Source organism: Palaemon carinicauda, chromosome 31 (assembly GCF_036898095.1).
Source record: "Palaemon carinicauda isolate YSFRI2023 chromosome 31, ASM3689809v2, whole genome shotgun sequence".
Taxonomy (NCBI): Eukaryota; Metazoa; Arthropoda; class Malacostraca; order Decapoda; family Palaemonidae; genus Palaemon; species Palaemon carinicauda.
Window position 1 is genome coordinate 72287806 of NC_090755.1, and position 16283 is coordinate 72304088.

The 16283-nt window shown below is 44.4% G+C and overlaps 3 protein-coding genes across 3 annotated transcripts in view; all 3 read left to right on the forward strand.

Moving 5' to 3' along the window:
• LOC137624533 (spindle and kinetochore-associated protein 1-like) overlaps window positions 1–16283 on the forward strand; it is a 130962-nt gene that overhangs the window by 26794 nt on the left and 87885 nt on the right. The window lies entirely within an intron of this gene.
• The window catches only part of LOC137624532 (centrosomal protein of 152 kDa-like), a 60714-nt gene that overhangs the window by 26777 nt on the left and 17654 nt on the right, over window positions 1–16283 (forward strand). The gene's annotated exons all lie outside the window — the stretch shown is intronic.
• On the forward strand, window positions 13806–14768 carry LOC137624787 (tigger transposable element-derived protein 1-like). The gene is made up of 2 exons (XM_068355740.1): window positions 13806–14573; window positions 14679–14768. The coding sequence occupies exons 1-2, from the start codon at window positions 13806–13808 to the stop codon at window positions 14766–14768; spliced, it is 858 nt and encodes a 285-aa protein (XP_068211841.1).

The window sequence follows — 16283 nt, forward strand, 5'->3', positions numbered from 1 at the left end:
AGGAGGCAAGAGAGTATACGGAAACCAGCTTAATCTCATACTGTACAATTACTTAAGCACAGTAGACAAGTACTGTACAAATTAGACCCTTAGAAATGCCCCAGAAACAAATAAAGGAAATTTGGCTGAAAACTTGGATAATACAGATTTAAGTAAAACTACAACACTAGTAAATCAGGGAATCTAGCAAAGCCACAGACGAAGAGAAAAAAAGATAGAAAATTTCCTTAGAGTGGCTCAATTCAATGCTCAGTCAGTTAGAAACAAAATGGAAAACTTCAGGGCAATGATAGCCAGTGAGGAAGTAGATGTCATAGGCATTACCGAGACCTGGATCCAAGAAAAAAGAAAAGGATTTTATCGGAGAATATGAAATCCCAGGTTTCAAGCTTTTCAAGAACGATCGCCTTACCAAAAGAGGTGGAGGGGTAATGCTCTATGTTAAAAATCACTTAAACCCCATAGAATTTAAATTAGAAACCGAATGTGAAATGAATGGTGCTCAGTCACTTTTACGCCAATCTCATGTTTTGGAGCCTTGATGAGGATGGGGGGCTTAGGGATTAGCAGCTGGGCTCTAATGAACAGTGGGAACTACTTCCCATTGGACCTCGGTGCCCAGCTGTTGATTCAACTAAATCAGTCAGCACTTTCTCTTTTACTTTTGATTATTTCTTTTTTTCTCCCATCTCTTCCTTTTGGGCTCGATATTGTTGACGACTTTGGCATGTTCGATTTTACTTTGGATTCCGCTTTGTATTTGGCAGAGTGTGGGATGAACTGCATTCCATCTCAACCTGTGCCAATTTAGACGCCATCACCCTCTGGCAGACCCCATTGGGTGCAGACCAAGTCTGTTAAGAGTCGGGCTCCAGTGATCCGGTCTTAAGTCACCCATATTTGCGGGTAATGGGTGACGCCAGGCATTGGAGTCGACGGTGGGAGGGGCTAACTACCCCCACTGACCAGTGTACGCCCACCTTAAGAGAGGCAGCCCCTCTCTAATAGAGGACTGGTCCCTGCTGAAGCCTCTTCTCGTGTTGGGCCACATGGGATAGGAGGACTGACATCCTCCGATAAGAGGTGGATAACCCGGCTTGCTTTTTCAAAAAAACCCAACACCTCTGTTGACGACCTGGAAAATACAAACATGGACCTCGGTACAGACAGCTCCAACTCGGGTTCTAACATTGTAACGTTAGAACCTTATTCACGTCATGTGAATAATAAAACGCTAGAGAAGAAGAGAGAGAGAGTGAAAAATGATGACAGTACAGAAAGATATAGAAAAGTAGAAGTATTACCTGGTCACTATGAAGTAGTGAATTATGAAAAATTTTTTATCTTGGAATTTGAAAACGGAAGAAATGAGCGTATAAATGTTTTTAAAGCTAATAGAGAAATAGTTACTTTATGTGGAGGGCAGCCAAAAATTTTACCCCAGGGAAATGGAAGTCTCTTGATAGAGACACTGTCCCCATTACAAGGTGAAAGGTTAAAAACACTTACAACATTAAATGGTCATAGCATAAAATGCGTTTCACACCCTACTTTCAACCAGAGTAGAGGTGTGATATATGCTCCAGAATTGTTGGATATAGAGGAGAAACAAATAGAGGATGAACTGAAAAGTCAAGGAGTAGTTAAAGTAGTCAGAATGAGAAAGAGAGTTGGAGAACAACGTATCCCTCTTGCTACTCTGATTATAACATTTGATCAATGCCGATTACCAAATGTTATAAAAGCTGGATGGCTATCTTTGAAGGTAAAACCATATATCCCGTCACCATTGCGATGTTATCATTGCCAAATGTATGGCCATTTAAGCCAGAAATGTAAAGAAAAACTAAACAATAAGCCAGCTGTTTGTGCCAACTGTGGAAAAAGTAGTCATGGAGTATGCATAGAAAACCCTAATTGCATACATTGTGGGGAAGCACACCCAGCTACATCTAAAAGCTGTGTAAAGTTTATTTTTGAAAAAGAAATCCAGGCCATTAGGACCATGGAAAGGGTTACTTTTAAAGAGGCTCGTAAAAGAGCTCTTGAAAAGCAAATAAGACCAGGGCAACCTTTTTCAATGGTTCTGAAGAAAAACTTGTCAAACCACACAGACGAAAATTATATCTCTACTTCTAAGATAAAGAAACAAATGAAAGTAGTTAAAGAGGTTGAAAGTCCCATCGAAAATCTATATCCAGAAATTGTGGAAAAATCAAAACGGACACTTAAAGATCTGAAAATTATTCAAAAGCCAACTACTCCGATTTTAAACAATAGTACAAACCTCTCACAGGCCGTTTCCTTGCCTGATCTGATGGAGGTTGCACTCGAAACCAATTTACCTGGTGAACCCGTAGTGGGGAAGGTGCAAAAACCTGACAGATCACAACCTTTTAATCGAAAAAGAGAGAGACCTCCCTCCCTCTCTCCTCCTACCATAAGAAACATTAAAGTCACGACTTCCAATAAATATGATATCTTGTCTGCTGATGTTTCTGAACAACTAGAAGGTAAATTGAACCAATCAGAAATTCAAGTTGAGGTCCACCATCCTCCTCAACAATTAGATCAAAAGGACACAAAGAAAAAGAGAAACACAAAACCCACTATATCAAGATCCTCTCTAGAGTTACCTCCGGGAAACATTGTTAGATCAAATATTGCCACTGGGAAGACTTCATCTAAGGTGTCTTCCAAAAAATAAAACATAGTTTTTTCCTCCATTCTGCAATGGAATTGCCAGGGTTTAAGGGCGAAATATGAACAACTTAAGCTCCTCATACGTGAGGACTCCCCTATAACAGTATGTCTACAAGAAAGCAAGCTCGATGCTAATACTCCTTGTCCTCGAGAGTATGTTAGCTATAGGACACCATATGATCAACGAGCAGGGAGCCATGGGGGAAGTCTTATATACATTCGTCGAGATGTTCCCCAAATATCTTTGTCGATCTGTACCCCTCTGCAGGCAGTGGCTGTACAGATTGATATAGGGAGAAAATACACAATCTGTTCTCTTTACTTGCCTCCAAATGATAACATCTCATATGATAATATAGTAGAGGTGATTAAACAACTCCCACAACCCTTTCTCTTACTAGGAGACCTTAATAGTAGACATCCTTTATGGGGTGATGTTTTAGCAAATGCAAGGGGTAATATTATATCGTCAATTTTGGAGAATGAAGATGTCGGACTCCTCAATACAGGAGAGCCCACACATTTTCATGTACAGACAGGTACCTTGTCCTGCATTGACCTATCAGTTGCAAGCTCTAACTGTCTTCTCGATTTTAATTGGAGAACATTAGATGATTGGCATACTAGTGATCATGCACCAATCATTATAAACACCAACAATGGTCCAGCTTTACAAAGATCGCCTCGATGGAATCTTGATAAGGCGGACTGGAATAGATTTCGGGAGTTAAGTGAAATTGAAGGAAATGCAGAACAGTTTGAAAGTGTTGATGATGCCATAGACTTACTTAATGGAACTCTTCACACAGCAGGAGTGAATTCCATTTCCAAAACAACTGGGATATTCAGACGACGACCAGTCCCCTGGTGGTCGTCAGAACTAACTGCCCTGCACAGAGCCACAAGAAAGTCTTTAACTCGATTGCGCATGCACCGTAATGAGGAGAATTTAGTCATATACAAGAAATGTAGAGCACAGTTCCGCCGTGCCATAAAAGAAGCTAGGCGCCAGTCTTGGATGTCCTTTGTTTCCTCCATTAACAGTAGAACACCAACATCATCTGTGTGGAGGAAAGTAAAAAAGATAGCAGGAAAATTCACCCCAAACCCACCACCAGTGTTAAAGATAAATGGACAGTATATGACTGGAGCAACCGAAGTTAGCAATGCCCTGGCTGACCATTTCTCAAATGTATCGTGCAAGTGTCAAGCAGCTCCTGGTCACCAGTATAGGAGTAATGAAGAAAAGAAAGTTTTAAACTTCGCAACAAGAAAGCAAGAGTCATACAATTCTCCTTTTACTGAAAGAGAATTTGATTCTGCTCTTGCTACTTGTAACGATACAGCCCCTGGACCCGATGGAATTCCATATGCAATGATTAAACATGTACCTTTTAATACAAAGTTATTTATTTTAAGCATTTTTAATGGAATATGGCATGATCATAGTTATCTAAGTGTTTGGGAACTAGCCATTATTTTAGCCTTTTTAAAACCCGGTAAGGACAAGTTTTTAGCAGCAAACTACCGACCTATTGCATTGACATCTTGTTTATGTAAAATCATGGAGAAGATGGTCAATGCAAGACTGATTTGGTACCTTGAAAAGAAGAATATTTTATCACCCATTCAATGTGGATTCAGGAAAATGCACTCAACGACTGATGTGCTGATACAACTTGAGTCCTCCATTTGTGAAGCCTTTGCTTCCAAACAGCACCATGTGACAGTTTTTTTTTATCTTGAAAAGGCATATGATACCACATGGAGATACGGTATACTTAAAAGAATCCATGAGTGCGGATTGAGAGGTGAGCTACCACTATTCATCCAGTCATTTCTTTCACATAGAGTTTTCAATATTAATCTTACCCGATAATCATGTAGCTGTCAACTCTGTTGCCGACAGAAATCTACGGTCGGGATACGCCAGCGATCGCTATACAGGTGGGGGTGAACACCACAGCGCCATCTGTGGTCAGGTACTCCAGTACTTCTTGTCAACACCACCTCAATTTTTCATCTGTCGTGCCTCCGGCTAGACCTACATGGATACGCTGTTGATTCTGGAGTTATTGCTCACGATTTGGTGATGTATTTGCTCTAGAGTTTAGCTTTCGCTATTCAGGAAGTTTTATCATTAGCTTAGCTAGCTTTTGGGATTAATTTGATTAATTATGGTGACGAAGAGAGTATGAACTCTCTTTCACTTTTAAATGGCCGACCCTTCCCTTAGACGGAAGTGTTGGTGTCGAAGAGAGTATAGACTCTCTTTCTTAATTTTGCTTAACAAAAGTTATAGATTTATTTTATATCTCTCCGCCTTTTATAGGCCTCTTCGATTAACTTCCTTTTATTATAAACTTATTAAAATTAATTTTTATATTTGTTTATATTCGACCTTTCCTAATAGTAGGCGGTCTTTTCTTGGAACCGAAGTTAATTAACATTGAGCCCGTCATTTCGTTTTTACCTGTTAACATATTATGCTATTTTAATGTTTTTGAAAGAATTTCTTTGATAAGTCTCGTACTGTTTTCAAAGTTGAACTAACGTTTTGTTTTGTCTCTGCAGTTGTTGACGTTCAGAACGTTCAACTTGCGCTCTATCGTTACGATAGAGAGAGAGCATTCACGGTGTCACGTTGCAGTAAGAGTAAACCGATTCTAGCGTTTTGTTCATTCTTTCTTAGCTTAAATGGTTTTAATTCTAATAAAGGAACTTTTTTTTTTGGGAAATCTTTGTTTTTTTCCTTTAACAATAATATGTTTTAACGATATATATAATTGGGCTCTTCTCTCAGGTTCTAAGTCAAGAGAGAGAGAGAGAGAGAGATAGAGACGGAGGGAGAGAGAGGAGGATAAACGTTTCGTTCAAGCGGGTAACGTTGTTATCGTTTTTGCTCTTCTCCCTAGTCTCTTTAGGGGAAGAAGGTAAACGTTTCTAGAGTTTTATTCTTGTTCTCAAGCTTTATGCGGTGAGAGATTTTAAACGTAGTTTATTTGATCTAGTGTTTAGTCTCTTTTCCAGCCACTGAATTATTTATCTTTCATTATGTTTTTCTGTTACATTGTAATACTGTTTTCGCAATTACTAACTTTTAATGAAGGATAGAATTGCGTGTTTCAGGTACAAACCACTTAAAGTTTCGAGTTCAGTGAAATAAGTGCAAACAGAAAATCAAAAGTGATAAAGTGATAAGCGCAAAGTGTTACAGTGTTGCGTTCGAGGGTTCGTCTGTTCGTGCCAGTTGTTCGCCTAGTCTGGGACCTCTTACAAGCTCCCAAGCCCAGGGGAGAAGTAATGTCGAAGGACTTATGGGTTCAGCAGGCCTTGATCGACGAACAGACGTTTCCCTCCGTGGTTTCGGGTGTAACCAACTCACGTAGCCGACGTGATCACCCCACCCACACAAAGACGAGAGAGCCCTTTTATTCCTCGTCTGCGGAAGAGGTTTCTCGCAGAAACCATGGACCAAATCTTGCAGCTTTTAGTGCAAGTCGGTCCCTTCCGCGCAAGTCCAACTCCTAGGTGGTGTCTTTAACACTGGGTCAGTTCGGACTTGCTGCAGTACGACAACTGCACACCTCCCAAAGAGGCAAGGTGGTATCGCAACAGACAGTAACTCAGTCTGTTGCCGCACCAGCTGTTTTAGACCCTCAGTCTCAACGGACAGTAGCTCCGTTTGTTGTTGTTGTTTTTTTTTTTTTTAAACTCTAGTGGTCTATGCTGCTGACAATGCAGTCTCAGCTTGCGGTGTTGATGCAGGAGTTTCAGGCAGAGAAGGTTAGCACACCTCCTCCTGCGAGCGCTCCTCCACCTCTGCGCAGTCCACCCTGCCAGACGTATGATGTTGAGGTTCCTCAACCTACCTCCACGCGTGAGCTGCCGCATTGGGAGTTGCCAGATACCAGTCCACCCTGCCAGACGTATGATGTTGAGGTTCCTCAACCTACCTCCACGCGTGAGCTGCCGCATTGGGAGTTGCCAGATACCAGTCCACCCTGCCAGACGTATGATGTTGAGGTTCCTCAACCTACCTCCACGCGTGAGCTGCCGCATTGGGAGTTGCCAGATACCAGCGCTGTGCAGCAACCTCCACTTTCCTTGAGGCAGGAGCCTCTTGCTATGCGGCAACCTCCTCAACACTTGAGGCAGGAACCTTATGCTTTGCAGTAACCTCCTCTACCCTTGAGGCAGGAGCCTCATGTGTTGCGACAACCATCCTCGAGGCAGCAATCTCTTGCGTTGCGGCAACCTCCACCATCCTTGAGGCAGCAACCTCAACTCTTGTGGCAGCCACCTTCACTCTTGAGGCAAGAACCTCAACTCTTGAGGCAAGAGCCTCAACTCTTGAGGCAAGAGCCTCAACTCTTGAGGAACCTCATGCTATGAGGCAGCCGCCTCAACGCATGCAGCAACCGCATTCTTCACAGCATGAGCCTCTCTCTGCGCAGCTACCTCCTCAACCCTTGAGGCAGACGCAACTCTTGAGGCAGGAACCTCACAGGAACCTCATGCTATGCTACATCCTCCTCTACCCATGAGGCAGCCTCATGCTATGCGGCATCCTCCTCAACCCATGAGGCAGGAGCCTCATGCTATGCGGCATCCTCCTCAACCCATGAGGCAGGAGTCTCATGCTATGAGGAGCCTCATGCTATGCGGCATCCTCCTCAAACCATGAGGCAGGAGCCTCATGCTATGCGGCAACCGCCTCAACCCATGAGGCAGGAGCCTCATACTATGCGGCATCCTCCTCAACGCATGCGGCATAAGCCTCATCCCTTGCAGCATGAGCCTCATCCCATGCGGCATGAGCCTCATACCATGCAGCATGAGCCTCTTCCCATGCAGCATGAGCCTCATCCCATGCAGCATAAGCCGCACGCCATGCAACATGCTCTGCTTACCTTACAGCATGCTCTACATACAGCATGCCCTGCATACAGCATGCTCTGCATACCTTACCGCATGCTTCTCAGTCACACATCTTTGGTTGTTGCCAACTCACTAGACTGTCAAGCAGTTTCATAAAGTTGCCTTCTAGTCTGCTGCTTTTGCACCAGTGAAACCCTCACTGAGAGAACTTAGCTTTTCTCGGATATGGTTCCTGTAGATGAGAAAGTGCTATTCTCCCTCCTTCTGATATTCCCTTGAGGACTCTGTCATTTGGAGAGGAGCCTTTAGCTGCTTAGCCTCCTATGGACTTTTATTTAAGCATAACATGCTTCCAGGGAGGGTAATGGTTCCACTTCAGTCGCTAACCCCGTCTGTTACCACACCTGCTCCCATAGACCTTGAGCTGTGTTGCAAGACATGCAGTCCAAGCTTAGTCCTTGTTAGAGGATTTTTTGTTTACGGAGTCAGTGTGTCACTGGGAAGACGTTCAACAACCAGCAGAAGTGACTTGTTGTGACGCAGTGCGGCAACCTCAGCAACCCGATAAGGAGTTGTCTGTACGACCCAGACAGTCTAGACAGCTTCGGGTTGTCACTGTACTTCCTCGCTTCCCCATGGTTGACAGTTCACAGACTGTGCAGCAGTACCATGATCTTGTGTCCGGCTCCGTCAGACGACTAGCTTTTAAGAGCTCCCACAAGTCGTCGCTGTCTGGAGATTCTCAGATGGACTATGGATCTGACCAAGGAACTGGGCCTCCTGGTCAATTTTGAGGAGTCCCAGCTCGTCCCATCCCAGACCATTGTCTACCTGGGTATGGATCTTCAGAGTCGAGCTTTTCGGGCTTTTCCGTCGGCCCCAAGGATCTACTAAGCCCTAGATGGCATCCAGAGCATGCTGAGAAGGAACCGATGCTCAGTCAGGTAGTGGATGAGTCTAACAGGGACACTTTCATCGCTGGCCCTGTTCATCGAGTTAGGGAGACCCCACCTCCGCCCCCTTCAGTATCATCTAGCGGCTCACTGGATAAAGGACATGACGCTAGAGACGATCTCAGTTCCTGTTTCCGAAGAGAGGAGGTCTACTCTCACGTGGTGAAAGAACAGCTTTCTTCTCAAGGAAGTCTACCTTTGGCTGTTCAGAAACCCGACCGCCGTCTCTTCTCTGACGCATCAGACACGGGCTGGGGTGCGACTTTGGACGGACAGGAATGCTCGGGAACATGGAATCAGGAGCTAAGGACACTTCACATCTCTTGCAAGGAGCTGTTGGCGGTTCATCTGGCCTTGATAAACTTCAAGTCCCTCCAGCTTAACAAGGTGGTGGAGGTGGACTCTGACAACACCACAGCCTTGGCTTACATCTCCAAGCAGGGAGGGACTCATTCGTGGAAGTTGTTCTAGATCGCAAGGGACCTCCTCATCTGGTTAAAAGATCGAAAGCTCACGCTGGTAACGAGGTTCATTCAGGGCGATATGAATGTCATGGCAGATCGCCTTAGCCGGAAGGGTCAGGTCATCCCCACAGAGTGGACCCTTCACAAGAATGTTTGCAGCAGACTTTGGGCCCTGTGGGGTCAGCCAACCATAGATCTGTTCGCTACCTCGATAACCTAGAGGCTCCCGTTGTATTGTTCTCCGATTCCAGACCCAGCAGCAGTTCACGTGGATGCTTTTCTGCTGGATTGGTCCCATCTCGACCTGTATGCATTCCCGCCGTTCAAGATTGTCAACAGGGTACTTCAGAAGTTCGCCTCTCGCAAAGGGACACGGCTGACGTGGGTTGGCTCCGCTCTGGCCCGCGAGAGAATAGTTCATAGAGGTACTGCAATGGCTGGTCGACATTCCCAGGACTCTTCCTCTAGGAGTGGACCTTCTACGTCTACCTCACGTAAAGAAGGTACATCCAAACCTCCACGCTCTTCGTCTGACTGCCTTCAGACTTTCGAAAGACTCTCAAGAGCTAGGGGCTTTTCGAAGGAGGCAGCCAGAGCGATTACCAGAGCAAGGAGGACATCCACTCTCAGAGTCTTTCAGTCTAAAGGGGAAGTCTTCCGAAGCTGGTACAAGGCCAATGCAGTTTCCTCATCCAGTACCACTGTAACCCAGATTGCTGACTTCCTGTTACATCTAAGGAACGTAAGATCCCTTTCAGCTCCTACGATTAAGGGTTACAGAAGTATGTTGGCAGCGGTTTTCCGCCACAGAGGCTTGGATCTTTCCACCAACAAAGATCTACAGGACCTCCTTTAGTCTTTTGAGACCTCAAAGGAACGTCGGTTGTCCACTCCAGGCTGGAATCTAGACGTGGTCCTAAGGTTCCTTATGTCATCAAGATTTGAACCTCTCCAATCAGCCTCTTTTAAGGACCTCACATTAAAAACTCTTTTCCTCGTGTGCTTGACAACAGCTAAAAGAGTAAGTGAGATCCACGCCTTCAGCACGAACATAGTTTTCACATCTGAAACGGCTACATGTTCCTTGCAGCTCGGTTTTTTGCTAGAACGAGCTTCCTTCACGTCCTTGGCCTAAGTCGTTCGAGATCCCAAGCCTGTCCAACTTGGTGGGGGACGAACTGGAGAGAGTACTTTGCCCAGTTAGAGCTCTTAGGTACTATCTAAAAAGGCCATAACCTTTACGAGGACAATCAGAAGCCTTATGGTGTGCTATCAAGAAGCCTTCTCTTCCAAGGTCTAAGAACTCAGTTTCTTACCTATTCAGGCTCCTGATTAGGGAAGCACATTCTCATCTGAAGGAAGAAGACCTTGCTTTGCTGAAGGTAAGGGCACATGAAGTGAGAGCTGTGGCTTCTTCAGTGACCCTCAAACAGAACCGTTCTCTGCAGAGTGTTATGGATGCAACCTATTGGAGAAGCAAGTCAGTGTTCGCATCATTCTATCTCAAAGATGTCCAGTCTCTTTACGAGAACTGCTACACCCTGGGACCATTCGTAGCAACGAATGCAGTAGTAGGCGGGGGCTCAGCCACTACATTCCCATAATCCCATAACCTTTTTAACCTTTCTCTTGAATACTTTTTATGGGTTGTACGGTCGGCTAAGAAGCCTTCCACATCCTTGTTGATTTGGCGGGTGGTCAATTCTTTCTTGAGAAGCGCCGAGGTTAAAGGTTGTGATGAGGTCCTTTAGTATGGGTTGCAGCCCTTTATACTTCAGCACCTAAGAGTCGTTCAGCATCCTAAGAGGACCGCTACGCTCATTAAGGAAGACGTACTTAATAAAGGCAGAGTAATGGTTCAAGTCGTCTTCCTTACCAGGTACTTATTTATTTTATGTTATTTTTGAATAACTAATAAAATAAAATACGAGATACTTAGCTTCTTTGTTAACATGTATGCTGGTCTCCACCCACCACCCTGGGTGTGAATCAGCTACATGATTATCGGGTAAGATTAATATTGAAAAATGTTATTTTCATTAGTAAAATAAATTTTTGAATATACTTACCCGATAATCATGATTTAATTGACCCACCCTTCCTCCCCATAGAGAACCAGTGGACCGAGGAAAAAATTGAGGTGGTGTTGACAAGAAGTACTGGAGTACCTGACCACAGATGGCGCTGTGGTGTTCACCCCCACCTGTATAGCGATCGCTGGCGTATCCCGACCGTAGATTTCTGTCGGCAACAGAGTTGACAGCTACATGATTATCGGGTAAGTATATTCAAAAATTTATTTTACTAATGAAAATAACATTTTTCCAAGTGAGAGTTGGGGAAGCTCTATCACAGAGTAAATGCCAGGAAGAAGGAGTTCCTCAGGGGAGTGTGCTGAGTGTAACCCTTTTTGCACTAGCAATTAATGGGATATCCTCAGTCATTCCCCGGGATGTTCTTGCAACATTATTTGTGGATGATCTCTCCATATCATTTGCTGGAGCCAGAATGGCAATGGTTGAGAGAAAAATCCAACTCTCTATTGATAAAATTATCCATTGGGCCGATATGAATGGATATAAGTTCTCAACAAGTAAAACTACAATTGTCCATTTCTGTCGTATACGGGGAGTACATCCAGACCCGGATATATACATCAAAGGTCAATGGATCCCATGTGCAAGTGAAGCAAAATTTTTAGGGTTGATATTTGATTGTAGGCTTACATGGGTTTCTCACTTAAAAACATTAAAAGCTAAATGTGTTGAAGCTATGAATCTTTTAAAAGTCTTGTCCCATACATCATGGGGGGCAGACCGCAATACAATTTTAAAATTATACAAGGCCTTGATATTTTCCAAAATTAGTTATGGATGCGAAATATACTCCTCAGCAACCCCAAGCCGGTTAAAAATACTAGATTCAATACATCATGCTAGCATTAGATTGTCCACAGGAGCCTTTAGAACCTCCCCTATCACAAGTCTCCTTGTTGATGCTGGGGAGTTGCCTCTGGACCTTTACCGAATGTCCTCTATTATTCGGTATTGGTTTAGATTGCAAAGACTCCCCAATTCTTCAGCCTTTCAAACTGCAAGCCTTGTAAGGCACTCAACCTACTTTGAGTTGCACCCAAAATCTCCTCAACCTTTTGGGTTTCGGGTTAACCAATTATTAAACAATCTGGATATAATTAGAAATAAGGTGCTTCCATTCAAGGTATCATCAACGCCTCCATGGAAATTACCTGACATATCTTTTTGTAGATACTTTATTGGAGTTAAGAAGAATTTTACTGACTTAGAATCCAGGTCTCTTTTTATGGAACATGTTGAAGAACATAGAGGATCGACTTTTATATATACTGTACTGATGGCTCCAAATCTGATGCTGGCGTTGGATTTGGAGTACATAGTAATGATTTTAATTGTAGAGGTGCACTTCCTCTAACAGCTTCCATATTTACTGCCGAACTGTATGGCATATTAACCGCTATTGAGAAAATAGCTTTGGAAAAGGAGGGTAATTTTACAATTTTTAGTGATGCAAGGAGTGTTCTTCAAGCTTTAGAAGTTTTTAATTCTAGTAACCCTCTAGTTTTAAAGATTTTAGAATGGCTTTTTATTATTGGACGGAAAGGTATAACTGTTCGATTTTGTTGGGTTCCAGCACATGTAGGTGTGTCTGGGAATGAGAAGGCAGATTTACTGGCGAAGAATGCGGCATCCGAGTTGCTACCAAGGAGGTATCCTATTCCATGTAACGATTTCCTACCTTACATCAAGAAATTGGTATGTGATAAATGGCAACAGCACTGGGATAGTCAAGATGGCAATAAAATGAGGGAAGTAACAAATATCATATCACCTTGGAGGTATAACATGATTCCCCGAAAATGGGAGACGACTCTTTGTCGTCTCCGTATTGGTCACACACGGTTGACACACGAGTTTCTGCTGAAGGGCCAACACCAACCGTATTGCGAGGACTGCTTAGTACCTTTAACAGTGAGGCATTTGTTGACCGAATGCCCTAATTTTACTAACTTAAGAAATAGATATCATGTCCAAGATTCTTGGACATGATGTGTCTTACTATGCGAGCGGAATTTTTAGATTTATTTCAGAAGCAGGTCTTCTGAAAACTATTTAACTATTGTAAGGACTTCTTAATTTTTATGGTTTTAATCGAATTTGCTTTTAATTTTCATATACAGTAAATGGTATCTGCGTCAATGACCTTAGATGTCAGGATTCCAGAAAACTTTCAATCAATCAATCAATCAATCTCATGTTTTGGCGTAAGAGTGACTGAGCTGGCGCGCCAATACGAGAGGAGTACATCGACTATATGTACCATCCTCAAGCAGAAGGATGCTATAAAGAGTACCAAGCCTTCCAAAGGAGTAACCATCCTTTCCAAGCTGCGTAATGATATTCACGACGAGATGGAGAGGCTTCTTTTAATTTGGATGAAGGAGAAACAGTTGGCGGGAGATAGCGTGACTGAGACGATTATATGTGAGAAGGCCAGTAGAATCTATGATGACTTGAAAGGGAAGAAAGCAGCCGAGAAAGGGTAGACTTCAACGCCAGCGGAAACCTTCAAAGTCAGTTGTGGCTGGCTGGATAATTTCAAGAAACGGACTGGGATACACTCGGTTGTGAGTCATGGGGAAGCAGCAAGTTACGATGCGATAGCCTCGGCGGAGTTCGTCACAACCTTTGCCTCGGTTATCGCCTGACATGGCTTCATCCCCCAACAAGTCTTCAACTGTGATGAAACTGGCCTTTTTGGGAAGAAAATGCCCAGGACTTTCATCACGGCAGAGGAGAAGAGACTACCGGGCCATAAATCCATGAAGGACCAGCTAACTCTAGCCTTGTGTGCCAATGCCAGCGGTGACTGTAAGGTTAAGCCACTGCTGGTCTACCACTCTGAAAACGCACGTGCATTCAAGAGCCAAAGGATCTTGAAAGAAAAACTGCAAGTGATGTGGCGCGCTAATGCTAAGGCTTGGGTTACCCAGCATTTCTTCACAGAATGGGTAAATATGTGCTTTGGTCTGGCAGGCAAAAAATATGGTCCGGCAGCCAAAAAATATTTGGCGGAGAGAAACCTGCCATTGAAATGTCTACTGGTCCTCGACAATGGCCCTGGTCACCCTTCTGGTCTCGAAGAGGACATTCTTGATGAATTCAGGTTCATCAAGGTTCTTTATCTCCCGCCCAACACCACGCCACTCCTCCAGCCCATAGACCAACAAGTTATTTCTAACTTTGAGAAACTGTACATGAAGCATTTATTCAAGAAATGCTTCGATGTCACAGACAACACCAATCTCACCCTTCGGGAATTTTGGAAGGAACATTTCATCGTGCATTGCTTGAAAATTATTGACGATGCATGGCTGGATGTTACAAGATGTACTCTTAATTCAGCGTGGAAGAAATTGTGGCCAGCTTCCGTTGCTGAGAGGGACTTTGAAGGGTTTGATACGACAGATCCTGATGACCCCGAACCTGTTGTGATGGATGAAATTGTGTCTCTTGGAAAGTCCATGGGGCTGGAGGTAGGCGAGGCAGACGTGAACGACCTTGTCGAGGAGCATCAGGAAGAGGTCACGACACAGGAATTGATAGAGCTCCAGGAGATGCAACATTCGGAGGGGTTGCAGGAGCTCAGTAGCGAGGAGGTGGTGGAAGACGAGGGCCGCCTTTCTACGGCAGAAATCAAAGATGTTAGCGAAGTGGTAGGAGTTTTCTAATTTTATGGAAAAGAGGCACCTGGACAATTTGGCGAGTGGTTGTGCGTCAGCCTATTGTGACGACACTTGCGTGCGTCATTTTTGCAACATTTTGAAGGGGAGACAAAGCAAACATCCCTAGATAGGTTCCTTTTAAAAATGTCATCAAAAAGTGCAGGTGAAAGCGAGGCAAAAAGAGCCAACCCGGAAGAGAAAGAAAAGTAAAAAAATGAAAATGAAAACAAAATGTAGAATTAAGTTTAGTGTAACATAAGATTAACATTTTATTTTTAAGCGTTTTCAGTAAGCTAATTTCATTTAAGTAAAATTTAAAGCTGAATTTCATTTAAAGTTAAGGTTATGTTATGTAGTGTTACAAAAGTGTTGCATACCGAATCTGTTGCCATCAAGTCTCTCCTCCCCGTCCTCTCTTCCTCCTCCTCCTCCTCCTCCGCACACACCGCCGTTAGCCCCTACCGTCTTCCCCAAAGGTAAGAACTCCATTATAATGTTACATTTCATAACCAGTTTATAGCCTTTGTTATTTTGTTAGCGTAGGGTGTTGATTACAACAATTAAAAACATGTTTGTTCCGTAACCGAAATACAAACCACGCTATTTACATAGGGTTTACCTTTTAGCGCAGCTGAAATGACGAGCCAATAGTTTTAACAAGGGTTAATTACCCCCGCGCTAGTTAGCGGGGGGTGGGGAAGGGTAGCTTGCTACCCCTCCCCCCTCCACACACCGGTGACTTGCTTCACTTCACTTTTGGCTTGGCGGTGATCAGACGTGTCTGCTCATCGTCCTCGTGACAGCCTTTAATTTTCTGCTTTTTCTTTACAGCGTGTGTGTTGGTTGGAAGTTGACCTTCATTATTATTTCTTTACAATGCGTACATGCCCTGGAGTTGCTGGTCGTCCTTGTGGGACTTTCATGTCGGACGTAGCTACGGACCCGCACACCCTTTGCCCTCAATGTCGGGGCCGACGGTGTGACCAGGAGAACATGTGCCGTGAGTGCAGGAAGTGGTCTGCCTCCCAGTGGGAGAGGTTTGGCCGTCGGCGTAAGAAGTCCAGGAGAGACCGTTCTCCTTCGGGGTTAGCCTTGAAGGAGGAAGGTTCTTGGGACTCTTCTTCCGCCGCCCAACCCTCCTCCGAAGTTCCCCCTCGTCCGCCTCCTAAGGAGAGTCGGCCGAGTGGTAGCGCAGGCCCTAGTTTTGTTTCCCGACCTTGGGTGGGGGGAGAGGGCGTCGCCTCCCATAGCGAGGCGGTTCCCTCTCCTCCTCCGGGGGAGGTTATTGATAATGCCTTAACCAATGATGATCTTTTGCAGATTTGGTCGTCCCTGGGGCTGAAGGGCTTGCCCTCCAGGGTCGCCTTTATTGACCTTGTCTCGTTGGGGGCCGCTGTTAAGCAGTCGCCGGCGGTAGCAGAGGTAGACCCTCTGTCTATTGTCGATGTCGTGGTGACAGAGGCCTCCGACGTGGCTGGGCAATCCTCCGCACGTGCTGTTGCGGATGATGGTGCTAAAGGC